Here is a 21772-nt window from a genome sequence, read left to right as displayed (position 1 = left end):
CTTGAGCCACCGCACCCGGCCAACTGCATTGTATTTCTAAAGTATGAATACATAAGTTAAAATTTTAACTTTAAGTGAAAAAAATCGTTTCAGAAAAATATGAGATGGAACAAGCTATATGAGGAAAACTTATATTAGCTGTACTCTGTATCTCAGAATTAACCACTCTAAGTATATCATAAAATATTTTTCTATGTGCAAAAAATAATACTTTCAGAAATAAAATGTTAAAGGATAAATGATTTATTGAGAGTAATTATTTTTCTAAGACAGCGATTGCCAATAAGACAGAAGGGAGAGACCTTGCCCCAGTCACCCAGATGAATGTGGTTATAACTCTTAAGCTGTCATCTTCAACAGATTTTTCTAACCTGCATAGAATTTAATCTATGCAGGTTAGCCAAATAGATTCATTTCTCAGAGATTATAAAAATTTAATTTTAAATCTTAGATTCTAAAGTTATTTAAAACCTGGAAACTTTTTTTCTGGCATTTTTCAAAATTTTAATTGTTGAACAGCTTTATTGAGATTTAGTTTACATATTCAATTCATCCAATTAGATGTACAGTTTTTAGTATATTCAGTTGTGCAACCATCATCACAATTTTAGAACATTTTCATCATCCCAAAGAGAGGCCTTGTATCTATTAACAGTGACTTCCCATTTCCCTTCAACCCTCTCCCTGCCAGCCATAGGGAATAGGCAATAGATTTGCCTATTGTGAACATTTCATATACATATAGTTATACAGTATGTGCTTATTTGTGACTGGCTTCTTTCACCAAACATGATGTTTTCAAGGTTCATCCAGGTTGTAGGAAATATCACTATTCCTTTTTATGGCTGAATAATATGACATTGTATGAATACATACTACATTTTATTTAGCCATCTATCAATTGATAGACATTTGGGTTATTTTCACTTTTTTACTATTATGAATAATGCTGTTATGAACAATCATGTACAAGTTTTGCAGGGGTGTGTATTTTCATTTTTCTTGGGCATATACCTAGGAATGGAATTGCTGGGTCATAATTGTTTAACATTTTTGTTAACATTGTTTTGTTAATATTGTCATCTTTAACATTTTGAGGAACTTCCCAACGGTTTTCCAGAATGGCTGCAACATTTTACAATCCTGCAAACAATGTATGAGAGGTTGCAGTTTCCCCACATCCTCACCAACACTTATTTTTTTTTTTTTTATAGCCACCGTAATGGGTGAGAAGTAGCTACTCATTTTAGTTTTGCTTTGCATTTCCAACCCAATATTTTAATATAGAAACTAGGATTTAACATACCCAGACTACAAAATACCATCAGTCTTAAGGTAGTACTTTAAAATAAGTATAACAGATCACAATCGTTTTGATTTTACTTTCTGTTTTACCTCTTAAATCTATTTTAAGCTAATTTTAGAAATTTATACTTCTCTTTCGGATTTGCAGTCAGCTGTCTCAGACAAACAAGACCGATTAAATCAGACACTTAAAAAAGGAAAAGTCAAAAGTATTGATCTACCGATCCAGAGTAGCCTATGTAGACAACTGGGCCAAGATCTTCTCAACAGCTACATTGAAAATGAAGTATGTAAATCTGAGTTGATGTTGAAATAGGTGGTAATTTATTCCAATATTTTGTAGAAGTCAATGATTATCTCCAAAATTTAGGGCACTAGTTTATAACTCCTAAGGAATTATATTAAGTAAATTACTAAACTGCTTCATTTTTTACAAAATACTGAGCTGTATTAATGCCTTATGTACCGTGTAGCTTTCATCTTAGTTGCGTGAAAAACATGTATTGCCTCCTTTATAGGGAAAGACTTCTGAAATTGATTCTTCCTTTTATCCTGTCTTTAACAATGACACCCAGCAGACAACATATGGGGAAATATTAGCTGTTCCCCTCTTCTCCTGTGTTGTCCTTAAAGATTATATCTCTATTCAAAATGTTTTCTGACATCCATTAAATTTTTTTTTTTTAATCTTTGTCATTCTTGACATTTTCTTACATGTTCTTTTCTATTTACATGTTTAAGTTACAGTCTCTAGAGGAAATGAGTGTTGTTTCTTTACCAGTATCTGTGTAAGAAGTAATTTATATTTTGTAACTTTGCATTTAAGTGGTAGTTCCTAATTTTTACAAGCTTGGCCTGTATTAAAAGGTCAGTCTTCTGACTTTACAATGCTTGCTTTTGTAGTACCTACCTATATCATCTATTCATTAATTGTTAACAGCTGCATTTTATGTGAAGCAAGCATTCCTGGAGATCCTGAATAATTTGGAATTTGTGTGTCTTGAGAAAAACTTTCCCAAAGGAATGAATTGTAGGGAAGCACGGTTATAGCAAATTTTGTATATAAAATGAGATTTTCTTAACTTTTGAATATCTCATTTTCAGTTCACAAATATGAATACATGGTAGTTTATAAAGGGATTCTTATGTTTACATGTGTTTTTATTAAAGTGAAAATTTTGCTCAAGTATTATAATCTTCAGGTTATTTCTTTGCTTTTGTTCATCATAAACTAACATCTATAAATACTTTTTATTTATACCCTGAAACCTATGAAGTGTAGGTTTTGTTAGAGAACTACATTTTACAGGTGAGGAAACTGAGACACAAGTAGATTAAATAACCCAGGATACCCTTTAGATTTGGATCCAGGTGATTGTTCTCCAAAGCTCAATATCATAACAACTATACCATATCCACCCCCACAAGGCTTTTATTCAGTACCAGTTATGTGTCAAACATTTAACTAAATATTTGACATGAATTCTCTCAACCTTATTAGCAGCCCTATGAGTTAGATGGAATTATGCCGTCTGTTTTAGGATAAGAAAACTTATGTTTAAATGATTTTTCTGCTATCTCAAGATAGTAAATAGGGAACCTAGGATTTTAACCTGAGTATGTAGAATGACATAGGTTATGTTTTCTTTTGTTTTTTAACAGCTTTATTGAGATACATGTACATATCATAACCCATTTAAAGTATACAATCCAGTGGTTTTTGGTATACTACATTAAATTTTTACATGAAATTTGCTATTATAACCATTTTTAAGTGTGTAATTCAATGACTTTAATTACATTCACTGTATTGTGCATCCATCACCACTGTCTGTTTTCAAAACAATTCCATCACCCCAAACGTAAACTCTATAATAACTTGCTTTCCTCCCTTCACCCAGTCCCCTACTTTCTGTCTTTGTGAATTGCCTAGTTATCAATAGATAAGAATCATGTTAAGTGGGATTATACAATGCGTGTCCTTTTGTGTCTGGCTTATTTGGCATAATGACTTCAAGATTCACCTTGTTTCAGCATGTATCATAACTTCATTTCTTCTTAAAATGAAATAAAATACTACATTGCGTTTATATACTTTTTTTATTCGTTCATCTATTAGTGTGCATTTGGGTTGTTTTTACTTTTTGGCTATTGTGAGTAATGCTGCAGTGAACATTGACATACAAATATCTGTTCAAGTCTCTGCTTTCATTTTTTTTGTGGGTGTATCTAGGAGTGAAATTGAAATTCTGCACTTAGCATTTTGAGGGACAGCCAAAACTTTTTCCATAGTGGCTGCAGCATTTTACATTCCTCTCAGCAGTGTACAAGGGTTTCACTTTCTCCACATCCTCATGAATGCTTATTTTTTTATTGTAATCATTCTAGTGAGTGTGAAGTGGTATCTCATTGTGGTTTTGATTTCTGTTTCCCTAATGCGTATTCTTATGACAACTAATCTGAAGCTTTTTGAATAGGGGAAGATGATTATGCAAGATAAGTTAGAGAAAGAAAGAAATGATGCTAAGAATGCCGTTGAAGAATATGTATATGATTTTAGAGACAGGCTGGGCACTGTCTATGAAAAATTCATCACTCCAGAAGTAAGTCTAAATTCCGTAATTTTTTGTGAGGACTATTTAAATGTTTACTTGAGAATGCTAGTACAAATTACATAAATAAATGTACCAAATGTTGTTATTGTTGCCAATCTTGGGCCCATATGGGGAAGGTTCTTAGTTATTTTTGCAAGTTGCAGAAGTATGGTTAAAAACATATTTTTGAATAAGAAGTTAGAAAATTTTGAAATTTAATATTTTATACTTGAAAAACATTCTGTCTTTCCATAATTTTTACTTTTTTTAAATTTATTTATTTGAGATAGCATCTAGCTCTGTCACCCAGGCTGGAGTGCAGTGTCACGATTTCAGCTCACTGCAACCTCTACTTCCCAGGCTCAAGCAATCCTCTCACCTCACCCTCACAAGTAGATGGGAATACAGGCACGTGCTGTCACGCCTGGCTAATTTTTTAATTTGTTGTAAAAACATGATTTTGCCATATCACCCAGGCTGGTCTCTTGGTTCTGGGCTCAAGCGATCCTCCCACCTTGGCCTTTCAAAGTGTTGGGATTACAGGCATGAGGCACTGCACTGGGCCCAATGATGACTTTTATTTCTTAGGAAAGTATTTTTAATTAGTGTCTCTCAAATATATTACTAGGACATGAATAAACTGTCTGTAATACTGGAAGACACAGAAAACTGGCTTTATGAAGATGGAGAGGACCAACCTAAACAAGTTTATGTGGATAAGCTTCAAGAACTAAAGGTACATTTTTTAAAGTCCATGTTAGTGTAAATCAGTAATTTTTTTCTAAAAATTAGGGTGTAAGAGCACAGTGTATGTTCTATTAATTTTTAATTTTTTAATTGAGGGGAAAATTGTATATATGGTGTACAACATGATGTTTTGATTATGCACACATTGTAGAATGGCTAAGTCAAACTATTTAACAAATGAGTTACCTCACATATGTTTCTTTGGGAGGGAGAACACTTAAAATCTACTCTCTCAAGCAATTTTCAAATGTACAGTATATTGTTATGTATATATGTACAATAGATCTCTTGGACTTACTCCTCTTGTCTAATTGAAATGTTGTGTCCTTTGACCAATAGCTCTCCATCATACCACCTGATAACCACCAATTCTACTATCTGCTTCTAAGAGTTTACCTTTTTTAGAGTCAACCTTTGAGATCATACAGTATTTGTCTTTTTGTGCCTGGCTTATTTCACTTAGCATAATGTCCTCCAGGTTCATCTAAATTGTCTCAAATGATAGGATCTATTTCTTTTTAAGGCTGAGTAGTATTCCATTGTGTATGCATACCACATTTTCTTTGTCCAACCTTTAATTGATGGACACTTACATTGATTCTGTATTTTGGCTATTGTGAATAATGCTGCAGTGAACGTGGAGTGCAGATATCTCTTTGGCATACTGATTTTATTTTCTTTGGATATATACACAGTAGTGAGATTGCTGGATCGGTATGTTTTTAGTAAGTACATGAAAAATTACTAAATCAGAAATGTATAAGAGGAAATGTTCTAATTTTAAAAGCATTTTGAGAGGCAAGCAGTGCTACATAATTGAAATCAGATATTGTATAGTCATAATGTCGAAATATAAATGTTTGGCCGGGCGCGGTGGCTCAAGCCTGTAATCCCAGCACTTTGGGAGACCGAGGCAGGCGGATCACAAGGTCAGGAGATCGAGACCACAGTGAAACCCCATCTCTACTAAAAATACAAAAAATTAGCCGGGCGCGGTGGAGGGCGCCTGTAGTCCCAGCTACTCAGGAGGCTGAGGCAGAAGAATGGCGGGAACCCGGGAGGCGGAGCTTGCAGTGAGCCGAGATCGCGCCACTGCACTCCAGCCTGGGCAACAGCGTGAGACTCCGTCTCAAAAAAAAAAAAAAAAAAGAAATATAAATGTTTATAGATGATCAGTGTTACTTTTGCACAAGTTAAATATTACTGGCATGTCTTTAAGAAGTGATAAGTATATCATCTTGACCCTTTCTTATCCATTAAGGGAGTCATCCTCTTCCCCTGCTCCTCTGACTCTTAACTGTCTGATGTTAGGGAGTAATACTACAGTGGCCTGTTGTATTTTCACAGTGTAGCTCATGGGGATACCTGACCAGCCAAGGACTTAAAAAATAGTACCAATGCTCTTGAATTTTAACGTCCTTTCACAAATAAGGAGACTTGGCCACAAAATCTCGTTTTTTAGGTCAGTGGTGTTCTAGGGAAAGATCACTGTTGACTCCTTTCTCCATACTTGCTACCAAATCTGGAAAAAATACCTTAAAAGATTAAAAGTTTATATTGGGCTGGGCGCTGTGGCTCACACCTGTAATCCCAGCACTTTGGGAGGCCGAGGCGGGCAGATCACAAAGTCAGGAGATCGAGACCATCCTGGCTAACACGGTGAAACCCTATCTCTACCAAAAAAAAAAAAGAAAATACAAAATATTAGCCGGGCATGGTGGCGGGCACCTGTAGTCCCAGCTACTTGGGAGACTGAGGCAGGAGAATGGCGTGAACCCGGGAGGGAGCTTGCAGTGAGCTGAGATTGCGCCACTGCACTCCAGTCTGGGCGACAGAGCGAGACTCCGTCTCAAAAAAAAAAAAAAAAAAAAAGTCTATATTGGAAGGATGAAGGAAATTTTCAGTCATTCCTTCTTAGTATGGATCATAGCAGTTCTTTAATGTGCGTATGAATTACCTGGGTGCTTACTGAAATGGAAATTTTGATTCAGTAGATACAAGGTGGACCCACTTTTAACAAGCTTCCAAGTGATGCTGATGCTGCTGGTCCCCGAACCATTCTTTGAGTAGGAAGGGATTACATAGATGCTACATGATGACATTAACAAGGATTTTTAGAATATGGGAAAAGATGGCCCTTTACAACTTGGGACAGGCATGAGGTGGGGGAGGGTGTACAAAAGAAGTTACTCAACTTAAAAGAAGTTAATATTGTGCAAAAAATTACCTTCAAGCCAACAAATTACTTCCAAAGGAAATAATTAGAAAACCTAAGTTTGTGATAGCAAAACTAGGCTTTACCATATCTTCTTGGTGGTTTTTAATCCCTATCTCCCTAAAAGAAACACAAGCTGGCCACGCTCAGTAGCTCACACTTGTAATCCCAGCACTTTGGGAGCTGAGGTGGGTGTATCACCTGAGGTAAGGAGTTCCAGACCAGCCTGGCTAACATGGTGAAATCCCATTTCTACTTAAGAGTACAAAAAATTAGCCAGGCATGGTGGCATGCACCTGTAATCCCAGCTACTCAGGAGGCTGAGGCAGGAGACACGCTTGAATCCAGGAGGCGGAGGTTGCAGTGAGCTGAGATCGCATCATTGCACTCCAGCTTCGGCAACAAGAGTGAAACTCCTTCTCAAAAAGAAACACAAGCCAAGCAGCAGAGGCCAGTAGAAATAACTGGAAATCCCAGCAGTTCCTATCATGGATTCTTCTGCTTCAAATATATAAGTAGCCATAGAAATTAGTATTACAGAAGGTTTCACAAGTTTTACTTTTTCTGTAATGTTGGCAATTTGAGAGGCCAAGGCAGGAGAATCACTTGAAGCCAGGAGTTCAAGACCAGCCTTGAGCAAAAAAGCAAGACCCCATCTCTACAAAAAAATAAATTAGCCAGGCAGTGGTATGTGCCTGTAGTTCCATGTTGGGAGGCTGAGGCAGGAGGATCACTTGAACCCAGGAGTTTGAGGCTACAGTAAGCCGTTGCCATTGCACTCCAGCCTAGGTGACACAGCAAGACCCTGTCCCAATGGAAAAAAAAAAAAAGCACTACTTGCTTCCCTTTCAAAAACATTTAAACTATAAAGAATATGATATGAATAGACCAAATTTAGTAATGGTATCCTGGAACAGATGATAATGAACTCTGAATAAAGACTGTAGTTCAGTTAATAGTAATGCTCCAGTGGTAGTTTCTTAGTTTTGACAAATGTATCCTAAGATGCTAACATTAGAGAAAAGCATAGAGAAGCGTCTGGTGCTTGCTCTCTGTATAATTTCCTTTTAACTTTTCTGTAAATCTAAAATTGTTCTAAAATAAGCCGATTTTTATTTCAGTATATAAAGAATTTAAAAGAAAATAGTTATTTTATCCTTCTAATGTGCTCCCCTTCCCAAAACTACAGTCTGTTTTAACATTTAGAAACTCTTTAATCCAAGACATGTAGGGGAAAAACCTACATATACTACAGTACTCATTTTACTGATTAAATATACAAATAATGTTTAGTTGATAATAATTATCAGTCCCAGTAATTATGTTGTACATAGAGGGTTATATTATGGTTTTGAGTATTTGATACCAAGTTTCAAATCTACAAATTCTGCATGCAGTATAGTTTTTATGGTTTTCTTATTTTAATAGTTCTACAAAGTTTTAACACCCAGCTTTTAAGGAATTAAAGTTTTGATTGAGATTTCGGATTGGAGAAGCTAAGACGTAATCTTAATGAGTGAGAAAAAGAGATAAGGTGTGAGGAAGGCATCCGTGTGTAGGATTGAGGAAGTAGCTACTGGAACTCGCTTCCATATAGGAAAATAAGAGGGGACATATTTTTATCTGTCCATCTTTTCTATTTATCATCCTATAAGGGCCCTATAAAAGTTTTCTGTTAAAACTCAAATAATAACATTTTTTCTTCTTTAAAAATTTCTCATGTTGACAGAAATATGGCCAGCCTATTCAAATGAAGTACATGGAGCATGAAGAGAGACCAAAAGCCTTAAATGACTTGGGAAAAAAGATCCAACTTGTCATGAAAGTGATAGAAGCTTATAGAAACAAGGTATTGAATTCATAAAGCCAATTGTTGACGATGGCATGTGCATGGTACATAGAATGGGGCAAATCTAAAAGTTCTCAGCTACAAAGCTATAGCAGTTGTAGCTATCAAATTCCAGAGACTTTGTATACCAAATTTAAAACTTACTTTTTTATTGGAGAATTTCACTTAAGGATTCTGATACATTTGAAATAACAGTGAAGGTACGGAGCTTTCATCTTTTAGAATTTCCTGAAACTACATTATAAAATAACCCAGTGACCAAATCCATTGTTTTCTTCTTAGCGATTTCTTTTTTTTTTTTTTTTTTTTTTTTTTTTTTTTTTTTTGAGACGGAGTCTCGCTCTGTAGCCCAGGCTGGAGTGCAGTGGCCGGATCTCAACTCACTGCAAGCTCCGCCTCCCGGGTTCACGCCATTCTCCGGCCTCAGCCTCCCGAGTAGCTGGGACTACAGGCGCCCGCCACCTCGCCCGGCTAGTTTTTTGTATTTCTTAGTAGAGACGGGGTTTCACCGTGTTATCCAGGATGGTCTCGATCTCCTGACCTCGTGATCCACCCATCTCGGCCTCCCAAAGTGCTGGGATTACAGGCTTGAGCCACCGCGCCCGGCCAGCGATTTCATTTTTATGTTTTTTATGTAGTGAAACATTTTTATGTTTTTTATGTAGTGACTTTTTTTTTAAATTATGGGCCTCTTTGAGACTGGACTCTGCTAGCCATTATTTTGTTTCTTGGCTCATTTTTCTTTTAGTTGCTTTTTGTCCTCCAGTCCATTAGTCATCCATAATCTCCTGTATGCTTTTTTCTTTTATAAACATATTCAAATCTATATAACCTTAATCTTTCCACTGTCTTTAAGTCTCAAATATGTAGTTATACAGATGATATTTCCATTTAGATATAACCATAAAATTTGAGAAAATTAAGCTTATTTTGTTTCTCTAAATCAGTAGTTATCAGACTTTTTTTAAGACAAACAATATTTTAGGCTTTACAGTTTTTACGTGTCTATACAGCTATTCATATCTGCCATTGTAGCACAAAAGTACCATAGACAGTATGCAAACTAATGGACATGGCTGTGTTCCCAAAAACTTTATTTAAAAAATCATAAGCAGTGGCTGGATTTAGCTGATGGTACAAGTTTTTTGATCCCTACTCTAAGGAAATATTCTCTGTAATCCCTAGTTTTTGTCATTATGTTAAACGTGCATTAGTAGGAAGAAGAGACCAGAGACCAGCACCAGAAATACTCAAACATGTGAAAATAGCTTACATTTATTGAGCATGTCATGAATTTTAAGTACTTTGTGTGGATTATCTCACCAGGATATATCCTATACAAAGTTAATGTTATCTTTATTTTACAACTAAGAAAACAGAAATGCTTAAGCAACTTACTGAGGTTTACCCAAGTAGTTAATGATGGAATCAACATTCAAACCTAACCAGTCTGACATCAACATACAAATTCTCAGCAACTATATTGCTTCCCACTACACAAAATGGAAAAGAGTTACTTATTTTAGAAATAAGAGATTCTTGAGTTTTGTGAAACAAAAACTGCAGTCCAGCAGACCTAAAGGAAAAATTCAGATATTGATTGTAAATATGCCCGTTAATATCAGTGTTCAAATTGTTCTTATAGGCACAGATAGAATGTAAGGATAATGAAAAAGTAAGAAAGAAGAAACAACCCAATGAAAACACCAAGAATATTTTAAATCTGGTATAATTACTAGTGGCACAGTTCTCCCCAGGCTTTAGCTATCTTCTTCAATATACAGGTTTAAGATATTATCCCACACAAGGCAAGACTTCACTTTTGCTCAAACATTTGAGTTTTTATTATGTGCTAGGCTGTTTTCTAGGTGATTGAACTATAGTGTCAAACAAAACATTGAACTTGTTTTTAATATGCTTCAATAGTGAAAAGTGGACAATAAATTACTGTAAGTTATATCAGATAGTAATAAAAAGCTGAAGAAAAAGTAAAGGACTGCCAGAGTTGGTAGAAGTTTGTCAGAAGGGTGTACTAATAAGGTGATACACATGTTAGGAGAGAAATGAAGAAGTGAAAACTCAAAGATATGTGATAACTGGAAGAGAAATGTTCTAGACAAAGAATTGCAGTTGCAAAACACCAAGGGGAGAACATGTTAGAGGAACAGCAAGGTCAGTGTGGTTGAAAATAGGGGTAAGTGTGGCAGTTGCCAGATCATAAATGGGTCTGTTGGCCCTTGTAAAAGTTTGGGTTTTACTCTGAGATAGGAAGCTGTTGGAGGTTTTTGAGCACAGGAGTAATAACATTTGGCTTTTTTTTTTTAAGGATCTGGAGGCAGAGAGACAGATTAAGACATTATTAGAATAATACCAGCAAGAAATGATGGAGGCTCGAACCCAGAGAGTAGGGTTGGGGAGCCAAGAAGTGGTCAGATTTTTCCATTTATTTTGAAGGTAGATGCTTTTAAGATTTCCTGATAGATTTGATGTAAATCTATCACAAATAAGTTGAAAATGACTCCAAGGATTTTGACCTGAAAGAATGAAGTTTCCATTTGCTGAGATGAAGAAAACTGGGAAGAGGAGGTGGGGACATAATCAGTTGTTTGAAACATAAGCATTTTTTTTTTAAAGCATGTGGGTAGAGAGATGAATGAGGATGAAATGGCAAAAGAAACTTAAAAAGTGATCCATGACATAGGAAGAAATTCAAGAAAATGTGGCAACCTAGAAACTGAGTCAGACGATTGATGCATGATTTCTGATCATACAAGCAGAAACAGGACTTGGGTATCTGAGGGAACTTTATGGGTTTTTTGTTTGTTTGGGGTTTTTTTCCTTCATATATATAGCTTTATGATTTTAAAAATGGCATCACCATCCTCCCACTTCTTTGACTTTGGAGTGTTCTTACATTCTCTTTCCCTTTATATTCTGTGTCCAAACTGTAATCCATCAGGAGATTCTCTTTCTGTATGTTCATTGCCATTTCTTTCTGATTCTATCACTACTAATCTAAACCATGACTACTTGGTTGTCTATTACATGTGACAACTGCAGTTTCTCTTTTTCAGAAAGAATTTTGTCATTTTTCTAATCAAGAATTTAACATACTTTTCTGTTATATATTCATAATTTTGTGTCTAATTTGCTATATGCCTTGTTCACCTTATTTCTCCTTTACACATTCCATTTCGTTGCAGCTTCTTTCTTGGCTAAGTGCTTTCTCCATGAGTATTCCTTAGTAGTCATTCTTTCCCAAACGTGATTTCTTCAGAGAACCTTTCCTTTTTAAACTCACACTGATTTTATCTTTTATCCCATTCTCTTCAGTTCTGTGTTATTTGTATGTGGTTTCTTCAGATGAATACATTTGAGGTATACAGTCAGTAAGAGTCTAAATTTTTAAAGTAGAAATTATTAATAAACTGGTGCTACCTGAAAAATCATTACATGCAGTCAAGCTTTTTTTTTTTTTTTTAAATAGGATGAAAGATATGACCATCTGGATCCTGCTGAAATGGAAAAGGTTGAAAAATATATCAGTGATGCCATGAGTTGGCTGAATAGTAAGATGAATGCACAAAACAAACTAAGTCTCACTCAAGATCCTGTGGTAAAAGTTTCAGAAATAGTAGCAAAGTCAAAGGTAAGAAGTTTACGAAATTGCCTTTTTAATGGTTTCAAGGATTAAAATTTTTTAATGAGAGTCATACTTTGGCAAATAATCAACTTGCAGAAGAACTTAGAAGAACAGAAATTTAAGGCTAATTTTTTATTTAGTTAAATTAAGATTTTAGGTATGGGGTAATTGATTTAATTTGTCATACAAGGCTGGTTTTTAAACTTCAAGAGTAATATAGAATGAAATAAAAGCAATGTGGCAACTTCTGATTAAGTATTTCAGATTTATAGGTTGAATGAGACCTCTAAGTCTTCATTACAGAATTTTTCAGTATAAGTCTGTCTTTGACCTAGTTTGAAGTGTATAAATTTTCATGGTAAAATCTTATTCCGAGATAAACTTTTCAGTTTAAAAAACACTGCCAGTGAAAATGTTGGCCAGGCGTGGTGGCTCATATCTGTAATCCCAGCACTTTGTGGGGGTTGAGACAGCTCATGTCTGTAATCCCAGCACTTTGTGGGGGTTGAGAAAGGCAGACTGCTTGAACCCAGGAGTTAGAGACCAGCATAAACAACATGGCGAAACCCTGTCTCTACAAAAAATACAAAAATCAGCTGGGCGTAGTAGCGCATATCTGTAGTCCCAGCTACTCAGGAGGCTGAGGCAGGAGGCTCCCTTGAGCCCAGGAATTTGAGGCAGCAGTGAGCTACAATCGTGCCACTGCACTCCAGCTGGGCGACAGAGCAGGACCCTGTCTATTTAAAAAAATAAAAAGGCATCTAAATACCTATCACTAGGAAACTAGATCAATAAATTGATGCATCCATACAACACTATGCAGCCATTAAATATAGCATTTTACATATAGAGATATCTATTTAGATATAAAGATGTATACAGTGTATTGCTAAGTTAAATTACAAAACCTAAATAAAATGTGTTCATTTGTATAAATATGTGTGCTCATAGATTTGTTTATATGTATGTGTATGCATGAATATACATCTAGAAGGATATCCACCAAAGGTTAATATTCTTTATTTGTAGGAGATGGAATTTCAGGGGATTTTAAAAATATCATTCAGTATGTTTTGGGATATGTTAATTTTTCTTTTTTTAACAAAAGCTGGTATTTTTAATAAATGCGTAATAAAAATATTTTTATTCTAACAAAGTTTTGCCAAGAAGCTATAATATATATTTTACTCCTAATGAGATGAGATGTGGAGTGTGACAAGAGCAGTTTGCAACTAAAACATTCCCCCTAGGATGTTAATCCCTATATTTCCGTCCCTACCCCAATCTTTGTGACATTGATCTTCAAAGGTTTTTAAATTTGAGTAGTGTTTGTGTAGTGTTCTTCTATTTGTACGTAAAAAGCAAGGAAATTGAAGAACATTGTTTCATTTAAATTATTAAGTTACAGTTTACTTTCATGGCACTTTTTCCCTCAACAGAAGAGGCTACTGAGCTATTTTCAAAAAAAAAAAAAAAAGTTGTTTGTGTATTTGTATGATTCCATTTATTAGAATTGTTTTCATATAAATGTTGAAAATTTTCAATTTATGAAATAGGTGTTATTTGATGTAATTCTCATAGCAAAGCATTACACATAATGTAAAGGAAGAATTAAAAATTATTCCTGCCAAAGTAAACTATATTTGAATTATTATAAAGAAACAAGTTTTAGAAAGGTTAAGTACAAAAAATAATTGTTTACGATTCAATAATTTTTGACTGCCACAGACATATACTAACAAAGAAGGTAAATCTTTCATGAGGCATTTGAAGAAAACAGTTGGTTATCTGGCTGAGCTAACACAAATTCAGAAAGTTGGAATTATGTGAAAATTCAGAAAGTTAATGTGAAATTTAGAAAGTTAATGGTAACTTGTTCTGTAATCATTTTAATATAATCAATTTCTTCGTGTCTTTAGGAACTGGATAATTTCTGTAACCCCATCATTTACAAGCCCAAACCAAAAGTAGAAGTTCCTGAAGACAAAGCAAAAGCTAATAGTGAACACAATGGCCCAATGGATGGACAGAGTGGAAATGAAACGAAATCAGATTCAACAAAAGACAGCTCACAGCATACTAAATCCTCCGGAGAGATGGAAGTGGACTAAGTCTTAATTTTACCTTCACATAATTCAAACAGTGCAAGTAACCACGGGGTCCATCTTTTACATCTGGTACACACAACAGATGTTCAGTTTTCTTAACCTCTTTTTGTCATTTGTTTTTTGGAGTAGTTTTGAAAAGTGTTTTATATTGAGTGCACTTCTGTTCATTTCCATTGCTGCTTACATGAAGCTTTAGCCGAATTAGATTTACAAGACAATTTAAGCTTTCCAGATACATTTTATATCAAACATAACAGAATTGATAGATAGTTGGCAACAGTCTACCTTATTTAAAGCTTCTACTGGGATAAACCTCAATTCCTTTATTCAGGAAAGGATACTTTATTGCACTATTGTTGCAGATGCATAGATTTCATTGCAACTTTATTTTGAAAAACAAATGGAAATTGATGGGGTTGAAAGCTACAGAGGCACTGACCTTTTTCTAGTTATTGTATTGTTACAATTTAAATATTAAAACAAATAAGAGCTTTCTCAACAAATTAGTCCATCTCATTGATGTACCACAGAACTCCAAAGCTTTGCTATCATCACATAAATGAACTAAATCACATGTGAAAGGGAACACACCCGATTTTATGTTAAGGTGAAACCAGCAGTTTGCTTCTTTTATTAGTAATGTGGATTGATGTTTTCTCAGAGTAACTCATCTTTTTTGCTTGAAATTTTTGATCTTGTCCTGAAGACTAGCTGCTGCTAAAAACAATGCTAGCCTAAAGACACAGGAGTCTGTGACAAAATGACCTTCATGTTAAGGGGAAATGCTGTTTATCTACTCAGACATGCATCTGTGATGTTCATAGCCTTGTTTCAGTTATAATAGTTGTCTTGTTTTTTTCTTAATTGATTTTGTTAATAATACCTTAACACAGGGTAGGGAGAAGTGGCACAGTGTATTGCATTATATACATTTATCATTGATTTACCTAATGTTACCTTGTAGATTAAACACTATTAAGTGGTAATACTTGAAAAGGAGCACTTATACCGTAAGTCTTAGGAAATAATGTTTGTAATAAACTTAACTATGTTACATATCAACAGGCAAAAATATAGAATGTTACATAGTGTTGTATGATGTGATTAAATTATAGTTCCTGCTGTTAACATTACCTTTTGAAACCTTGGCTCCAGTTTTGGTGGTGCTTATACAAATTAAATGGGAAAAGGGACTGTAAACTTAAGATGTATTTTAAGGACTTTATCTGTGCTTCATCACCAAACTTGTTCACATTGTTAATTTCTGTCCAGAGACCTGAAACTGTTTTAAGTATGGGAACAGACCGAAATGATGTTTCGACCTACAAGAGACAGAAGCATAGACAAGTGTATGAGCCCTTATGTCCTTAATGCCAATCAACTAGATTGACCTAGGTTAAAATTTCAAAAGGCTCATTTTCTCCCAAAGCTAAATCTTTATATTAGGAACAACTAAATATTGACTTAAGTTGTAAAAATTGAGAGTATAATATCTTTAGGGATAGTCATTATTTCTCACAACTAGTTCTCTACGAGAGATTTTGTTTCTACAATGTAGTCGGCACTTAATGGAGAGTATGGAGTAGTGCATTTTGCAGGGATTTTTATTCAGTCTTTTGAGGGGAAGAATCTCTTTTTTGCATTAAAAAATCATATAAACAATATATTTTTAAAACTTCTAGTCTTTAAACTTTCTCTTAATTCTCTTAAAATGAAATAGGTATATCAAATAGGTGATTAAATACATTTTTTAAAAACATAGATGCTTTTTATTTGTATGTTGAATGTATAGATTCATTTCAGGAAAGGCATGAAGATAATGAAAGCAAATATATAACAATACAAGTAGGGACTTTAAAGCTTTTGTTTGAGTTAAAATATCCACTCACTTGTTTAGGAGCTATGCCTCGGAAACTTCCTGGGAATAAATATGGGAACAACTTTTCTATTAATACATCTAAATTTTCTAGTATATCCTGACATTTTCCATTCCTGCTCTGAAATCACTTTTAGTTTTGTGTTTTCGTCAGATAGTACCACTAATTTTTGTAATTATATAATACTTCATTTAGTAACTTAAATACATCCATATATATATACTTTTTCTACCCAATTATTCAACTTAAAAGATAATTTCAAAAGCAATTTAGCCTTATAATGTATTTATTTAATTCATTAATGAGAGAGAGTGCTCTCTTTAATATAGCTTTGGGTAGACAGTCTAATTCAGTCCAATTTTAATCTACATTAAAATATGCAATGCTAGACAGATTTTCAAAATAAAAAGCTATTATTTCAGAAATTATTTTAAAAGATACATAGTAAAACAGTGTTTTCCTATGGTAAGCAAATAAGAATTAAGTTTGTAGGGAATATTTAGAATGATTAATATAAATTAGTATACTTTGGCTCTGTACTCTTGATAGCCAGTTGTACTGTAATTATAAAAAAACAATTGTTAAATAATATAACAGAAGTTTGTGATGTTTTAATTCCTTAGCAGTAATGGAAAATTATTAAGTTTTGGCCAGGTGCCATGGCTAACGCCTGTAATCCTAGCACTTTGGGAGGCCGAGGCATGCGGATCACCTGAGGTCAGGAGTTCAAGACCAGCATGGCCAACATGGTAAAAAACCCTGTCTCTACTAAAAATACAAAAAAGTAGCCAGGCATGGTGGCATGTCCCTTGTAATCTCAGCTACCCGGAAAGCTCAGGCAGGAGAATCACCAGGAGAGAGAGGATGCCGTTAGCCGAGATCATGCCACTGCACTCCAGCCTGGGCAACAGAGCAAGACTCTATCTCAAAAAAAAAAAAAAAATTAAGTTTTACAAAAAACTAGAAAGAGCACAGCAAAGAATATGGCTATTGAAATAACAGATAAACTTGATTTTGAAAAGGATAACAAGGCTGGTCACAGCGACTCACACCTGTAATCCTAGCACTTTGGGAGGCTGAGAAGGGAGGATCACTTGAACCCAGGAGTTCAAGACCAGCCTGGGCAACATAGTGAGACCCTGTCTCTAGAAAAAATAAAAACTTAGCAAGGCATGGTGGTGCACACCTGTAGTCCCAGCTACTCTGGAGGCTGAGGTGGAGGATCACTTAAGCCTGGGAGGTCAAGGCTGCAATGAGCCATGATCATAGCACTGTACTCCAGCCTGGGGCAACAGAGTGAGGCCCTGTCTTAAATACATAAAAGGCAGTGGCTCACACCTGTAATCCCAGCACTTGGGAGGCTGAGGCGGGTGGATCACGAGGTCAGGAGACCAAGACCATCCTGGCTAACATGATGAAACCCCGTCTCTACTAAAAAATACAAAAGAATTAGCCAGGCGTGGTGGCAGGCGCCTGTAGTCCCAGCCACTCAGGAGGCTGAGGCAGGAGAATGGCGTGAACCCAGGAGGTGGAGGTTGCAGTGAGCCAATATTGCGCCACTACACTCCAGCCTGGGCAAGAGAGAAAGACTCCATCTCAATAAATAAATAAATAAATAAATAAGTCATTTACTAAGAAGAGCTAAAGGAAAGAAAGGTTTCTTACACTTTTTTCCTTTTTTTTGGGGGGGGTGTCAATTTTCAGTATAGTAAGAGCTAACGGTGAGAAGTAAAGGTTTCTTAGACTTTTTTTTTTGGAGGGGGGTATCAATTTTTAGTATATTTGTGATTAATTCCATGATAGAAGTCTTTAAAGAGAATTTTGGGGCTCAATTTAACATAATGTCACTGTTAAAGCACTTAATCCAAATTAGCCCATCTTTTAACTGGTTTGAAAAATCTATATTTATTAAAGGCAGTAGACATCTGAATATAGCAATCAAATTATCTGATTTTGGTTTAACTCCAAATACATACAACCATTCCTCCATTTTCATAAATTTGAAAAATAATAAGCCTCTCCCATTAGGATTTTCTGTTTTGTAGTAATTAGTTGGTATTTGATAGTCCACAATTAAAGTCATTGCATTAATTTTACAAATTATAGATTTAGAAATGATTCTTAAGTGATTGGTAAAATATAACTTTCTCAGTTTTTAAAAGTCTACAAAACATTTTTCTTTTGAGACAGAGTATGGCTTTGTTATCCAGGCTGGAATGAAATGGTATGATCTCAGCCCACTGCAACCTCCACCACCTGAGTTCAGGCGATTTTTCTGCCTCAACCACCTGAGTAGCTGGGACTACAGGTGCATGACACCACACCCAGCTAATTTTTATATTTTTAGTAGATACAGAGTTTTGCCATGTTGGCCAGGCTGGTCTTGAACTCTTAAGCCCCTGACCTCAGATAATCCACCCACCTCAGACTCCCAAAGTGCTGGGATCACAGGCGTGAGCCACGTACCCGGCAAAAATTTTTGCTTTTAAAGTTAGTGTTATTTTGTGGTTAATCTAAAGTTTTGAATTGCAAGCAGAATTTGTTTGATATTTGTATAAACTGTTAACAAGAAGCATAGCTAATTGTACATATCAATATACATTTAAAATCTGGTAATACTGGTTAAATAGCCCTTGATGACTTTTCCTGTGGCATGAGAGGGATATGCTTATAAAGATTAATTCTGATACTATCCTCTTATTAACTACAGTATGTTTTGCAAAAATCAGTCCACTTAGCAAACTAATCTTTGTAAAGCAGTCAAGTTTCAGAAGATACTTTTTTATCAAAAAAGATAGCAGGTTTAACATTATACCTTTCGGTTTTTGCCCAACATTTGATTTAATATAAAGTAAGAATATAAAATAATTTTAAGAAGCATATAATTTCTTTTGATAAAAAGTAACAAAAATCTAATGCAGATCAAAGAGCAAGGCTTTTAAACAAAACAAGCAAAAAGAAACTTTAGCTATTTAACTCACATCTCTAATTTAAAATGCATGAAAATTACATTCTTTGTTTTTGTTTTTGTTTTGTTTTTGAGACAGTCTCACTCCGTCACCCAGACTGGAGGGCACGATCTCTGCTCACTGCAGCCTCCACCTCCTGGGGTCAAGCCTCAAGCAATTCTCCTGTCTCAGCCTCCCAAGTAGCTGGGATTACAGGCACCCATCACCATGCCCAGCTAATTTTTTTATTTTTAGTAAGACGGGGTTTCACCGTGTTGGCCAGGCTGGTTTTGAACTCCTGACTTCAAATGATCTATCCACGTCCACCTCCCAAAGTGCTGGGATTACAGGCGTGAGCCATGGCACCCGGCCAATGTTCTTTTATATATTCATGTTTTCTAACAAAACAGCTTTGGATTTATAATGCTGCCAGATGTCATTACAAATTTTTTTCTAAATTCAAAGGTAATTATTTCCAACAATAAAAGGGCACCTGGAATTTTCAGAACATTAAAAAACTGAAACCGCTTAGAAGAAAAGAAGAAACCTAAATGTCTATGGAAGTGATCAGTGTTAAGTGGGTGATGGCTCTTTCATCTTCCTTATCCCTAAGGATACTTCTAACATGTTGTTAGAATAAGTATTAAAAGAAAAAGTAGGTTTGCTGAAAAACGTTACTAAATGACTTGGTGCTGCTCCCAAGTCAAAGAAACAAAGCTAATTGAAACAATGTACATTTGGTTCAGTCAGGCAAGTCAAAAATCCATAACAAAAAAAAATTAATAGTATGCTCTTTGCTTTGAAATCTCTAATTTATTATCATGCCCTAAGTCACAGGATGATTATTAGGAAAATGTCATTGACACCTAAAAATTACCTATCCTGTAAAGAGACTGGTGAAATTCAACATATTTTAAATAATTTAATTGCATTATAGCATATAAACTATAAATAAAAATGATCTTTGTCTTTCCTTTATCTTGCTTTATTTATGCTCTTATCCAATTCTAGACTCTTAAATAATCACTGTATTTTTCTCAAGTATTTGTTATTTTTTATTATCCTTTAGATCTTTTTGTTCATGGCTTTTTAAAAATAGTTTCACTGATAATCCAGTCACTTGGATAGTTAATTTTATTTTTGTTTCCTTTTAATACTTATTCTTCCTGTTAAGGGTTTCTTGGCTTTAAATTCGTACTGATAAGCCATGTTATTTGTGTCATTTAATAGTAGCATTCTGGAGTGTATGTGTGTGTGTTCATATATATATATATATATATATATATACACACACATACTATATATATATATATATATAGTATTCTGGCCTTGGAATACTTTAATTCTGGACCAAAAGAGGTCAATTTTGTGAGTATTGCCTATTAAGCAAACAACATCCTTCATTTTTAATCCAAATATCAATTTGACAGAATAACAAGGGTCAGAAATTCAGAATAGCTGTTAAACACCTTTGATTCTTTGCTGCTGTCTGGTTATGTACATGTGTTGTGCATCTTCCTTGTTTTTTTAGTTTCCTAAATTTTTTGCTTCTGGGGACTTGAGTATTTTAAAATGTTCTTAAAATTATATGAATCTACCCAGAATGTAGATGTTAAAATGTAATTAGAGGCCCCGTGCATTGGCTCACGCCTGTAATCCTAGCAGGTGGATTGCCTGAGCTCAGGAGTTTGAGACCAGCCTGGGCAACATGGGGAAACCCCGTCTCTACTAAAAATACAAAAAATTAGCTGGCTGTGGTGGTGCATGCCTGTAGTCCCAGCTACTCGGAGGCTGAGGCAGGAGAATCACTTGAACGCTGGCGAAACCCCATTTCTACTAAAAATACAAAAAATTAGCCGGGTGTGGGGGCGGGCGCCTGTAGTCCCAGCTACTCAGGAGGCTGAGGCAAGATAATTGCTTGAACCTGGGAGGTGGAGGTTGCAGTGAGCTGAGATCCTGCCACTGCACTCCAACCTTGGGGGATACAGCAAGACTCTGTCTCAAAAAAAAAAAGAAAGAAAGAAAAGTAATTAGAAATGGAAATCTAGGTAAAGGAAGCTTTGAAGTGTTGTATTTTTTCCCTGAAATAAACTTTTATGATTTAATGTCTTGGAAAGAGACTCACATTAAAAGTGGTTTTTATATTTAGTAGGATAAAGCCATTGTTATTTAATACCACAGCAAATAGAAGCAATTTTTAATGAGGTTACCGAATTGCTTAGTATTCGTAAGGTGGCATCCAAGTCATCTTTTCTCTTCTCCAACCATTATTAAAATAACTTGACATTTTGGGAGGCCAAGCTGGGCAGACCACCTGAGGTCAGGAATTTGAGACCAGCCTGGCCAACACGGTGAAACCCCATGTCTACTAAAAAAAAAATACAAAAATTAGCTGAGCATGGTGACGTGCACCTGTAATCCCAGCTACTCTGGAGGCTGAGGCAGGAGAATAGCTTGAACCCAGGAGGCGGAGGTTGTGGTGAGCC

General features: G+C 35.2%; 1 protein-coding gene across 2 annotated transcripts in view; it reads left to right on the top strand.

The window, feature by feature from the left end:
* LOC105486102 (heat shock protein family A (Hsp70) member 4 like) overlaps positions 1-20258 on the top strand; it is a 62777-nt gene extending 42519 nt beyond the window's left edge. For both annotated transcript variants that reach the window (XM_011748796.3, XM_011748797.3), the window contains 6 exons: positions 1454-1591; positions 3783-3908; positions 4528-4635; positions 8591-8710; positions 12198-12359; positions 14273-20258. In XM_011748796.3, the coding sequence (XP_011747098.2) occupies positions 1454-1591; positions 3783-3908; positions 4528-4635; positions 8591-8710; positions 12198-12359; positions 14273-14464 (846 nt within the window). In that variant the 3' untranslated portion in view covers positions 14465-20258. The remainder of the gene's footprint in view (positions 1-1453; positions 1592-3782; positions 3909-4527; positions 4636-8590; positions 8711-12197; positions 12360-14272) is intronic.
* The last annotated feature ends 1514 nt before the right edge of the window (positions 20259-21772 follow it).

The sequence above is a fragment of the Macaca nemestrina genome, chromosome 3 (assembly GCF_043159975.1).
Source record: "Macaca nemestrina isolate mMacNem1 chromosome 3, mMacNem.hap1, whole genome shotgun sequence".
Taxonomy (NCBI): domain Eukaryota; kingdom Metazoa; phylum Chordata; class Mammalia; order Primates; family Cercopithecidae; genus Macaca; species Macaca nemestrina.
This window is presented reverse-complemented; position numbering and strand designations above follow the sequence as displayed.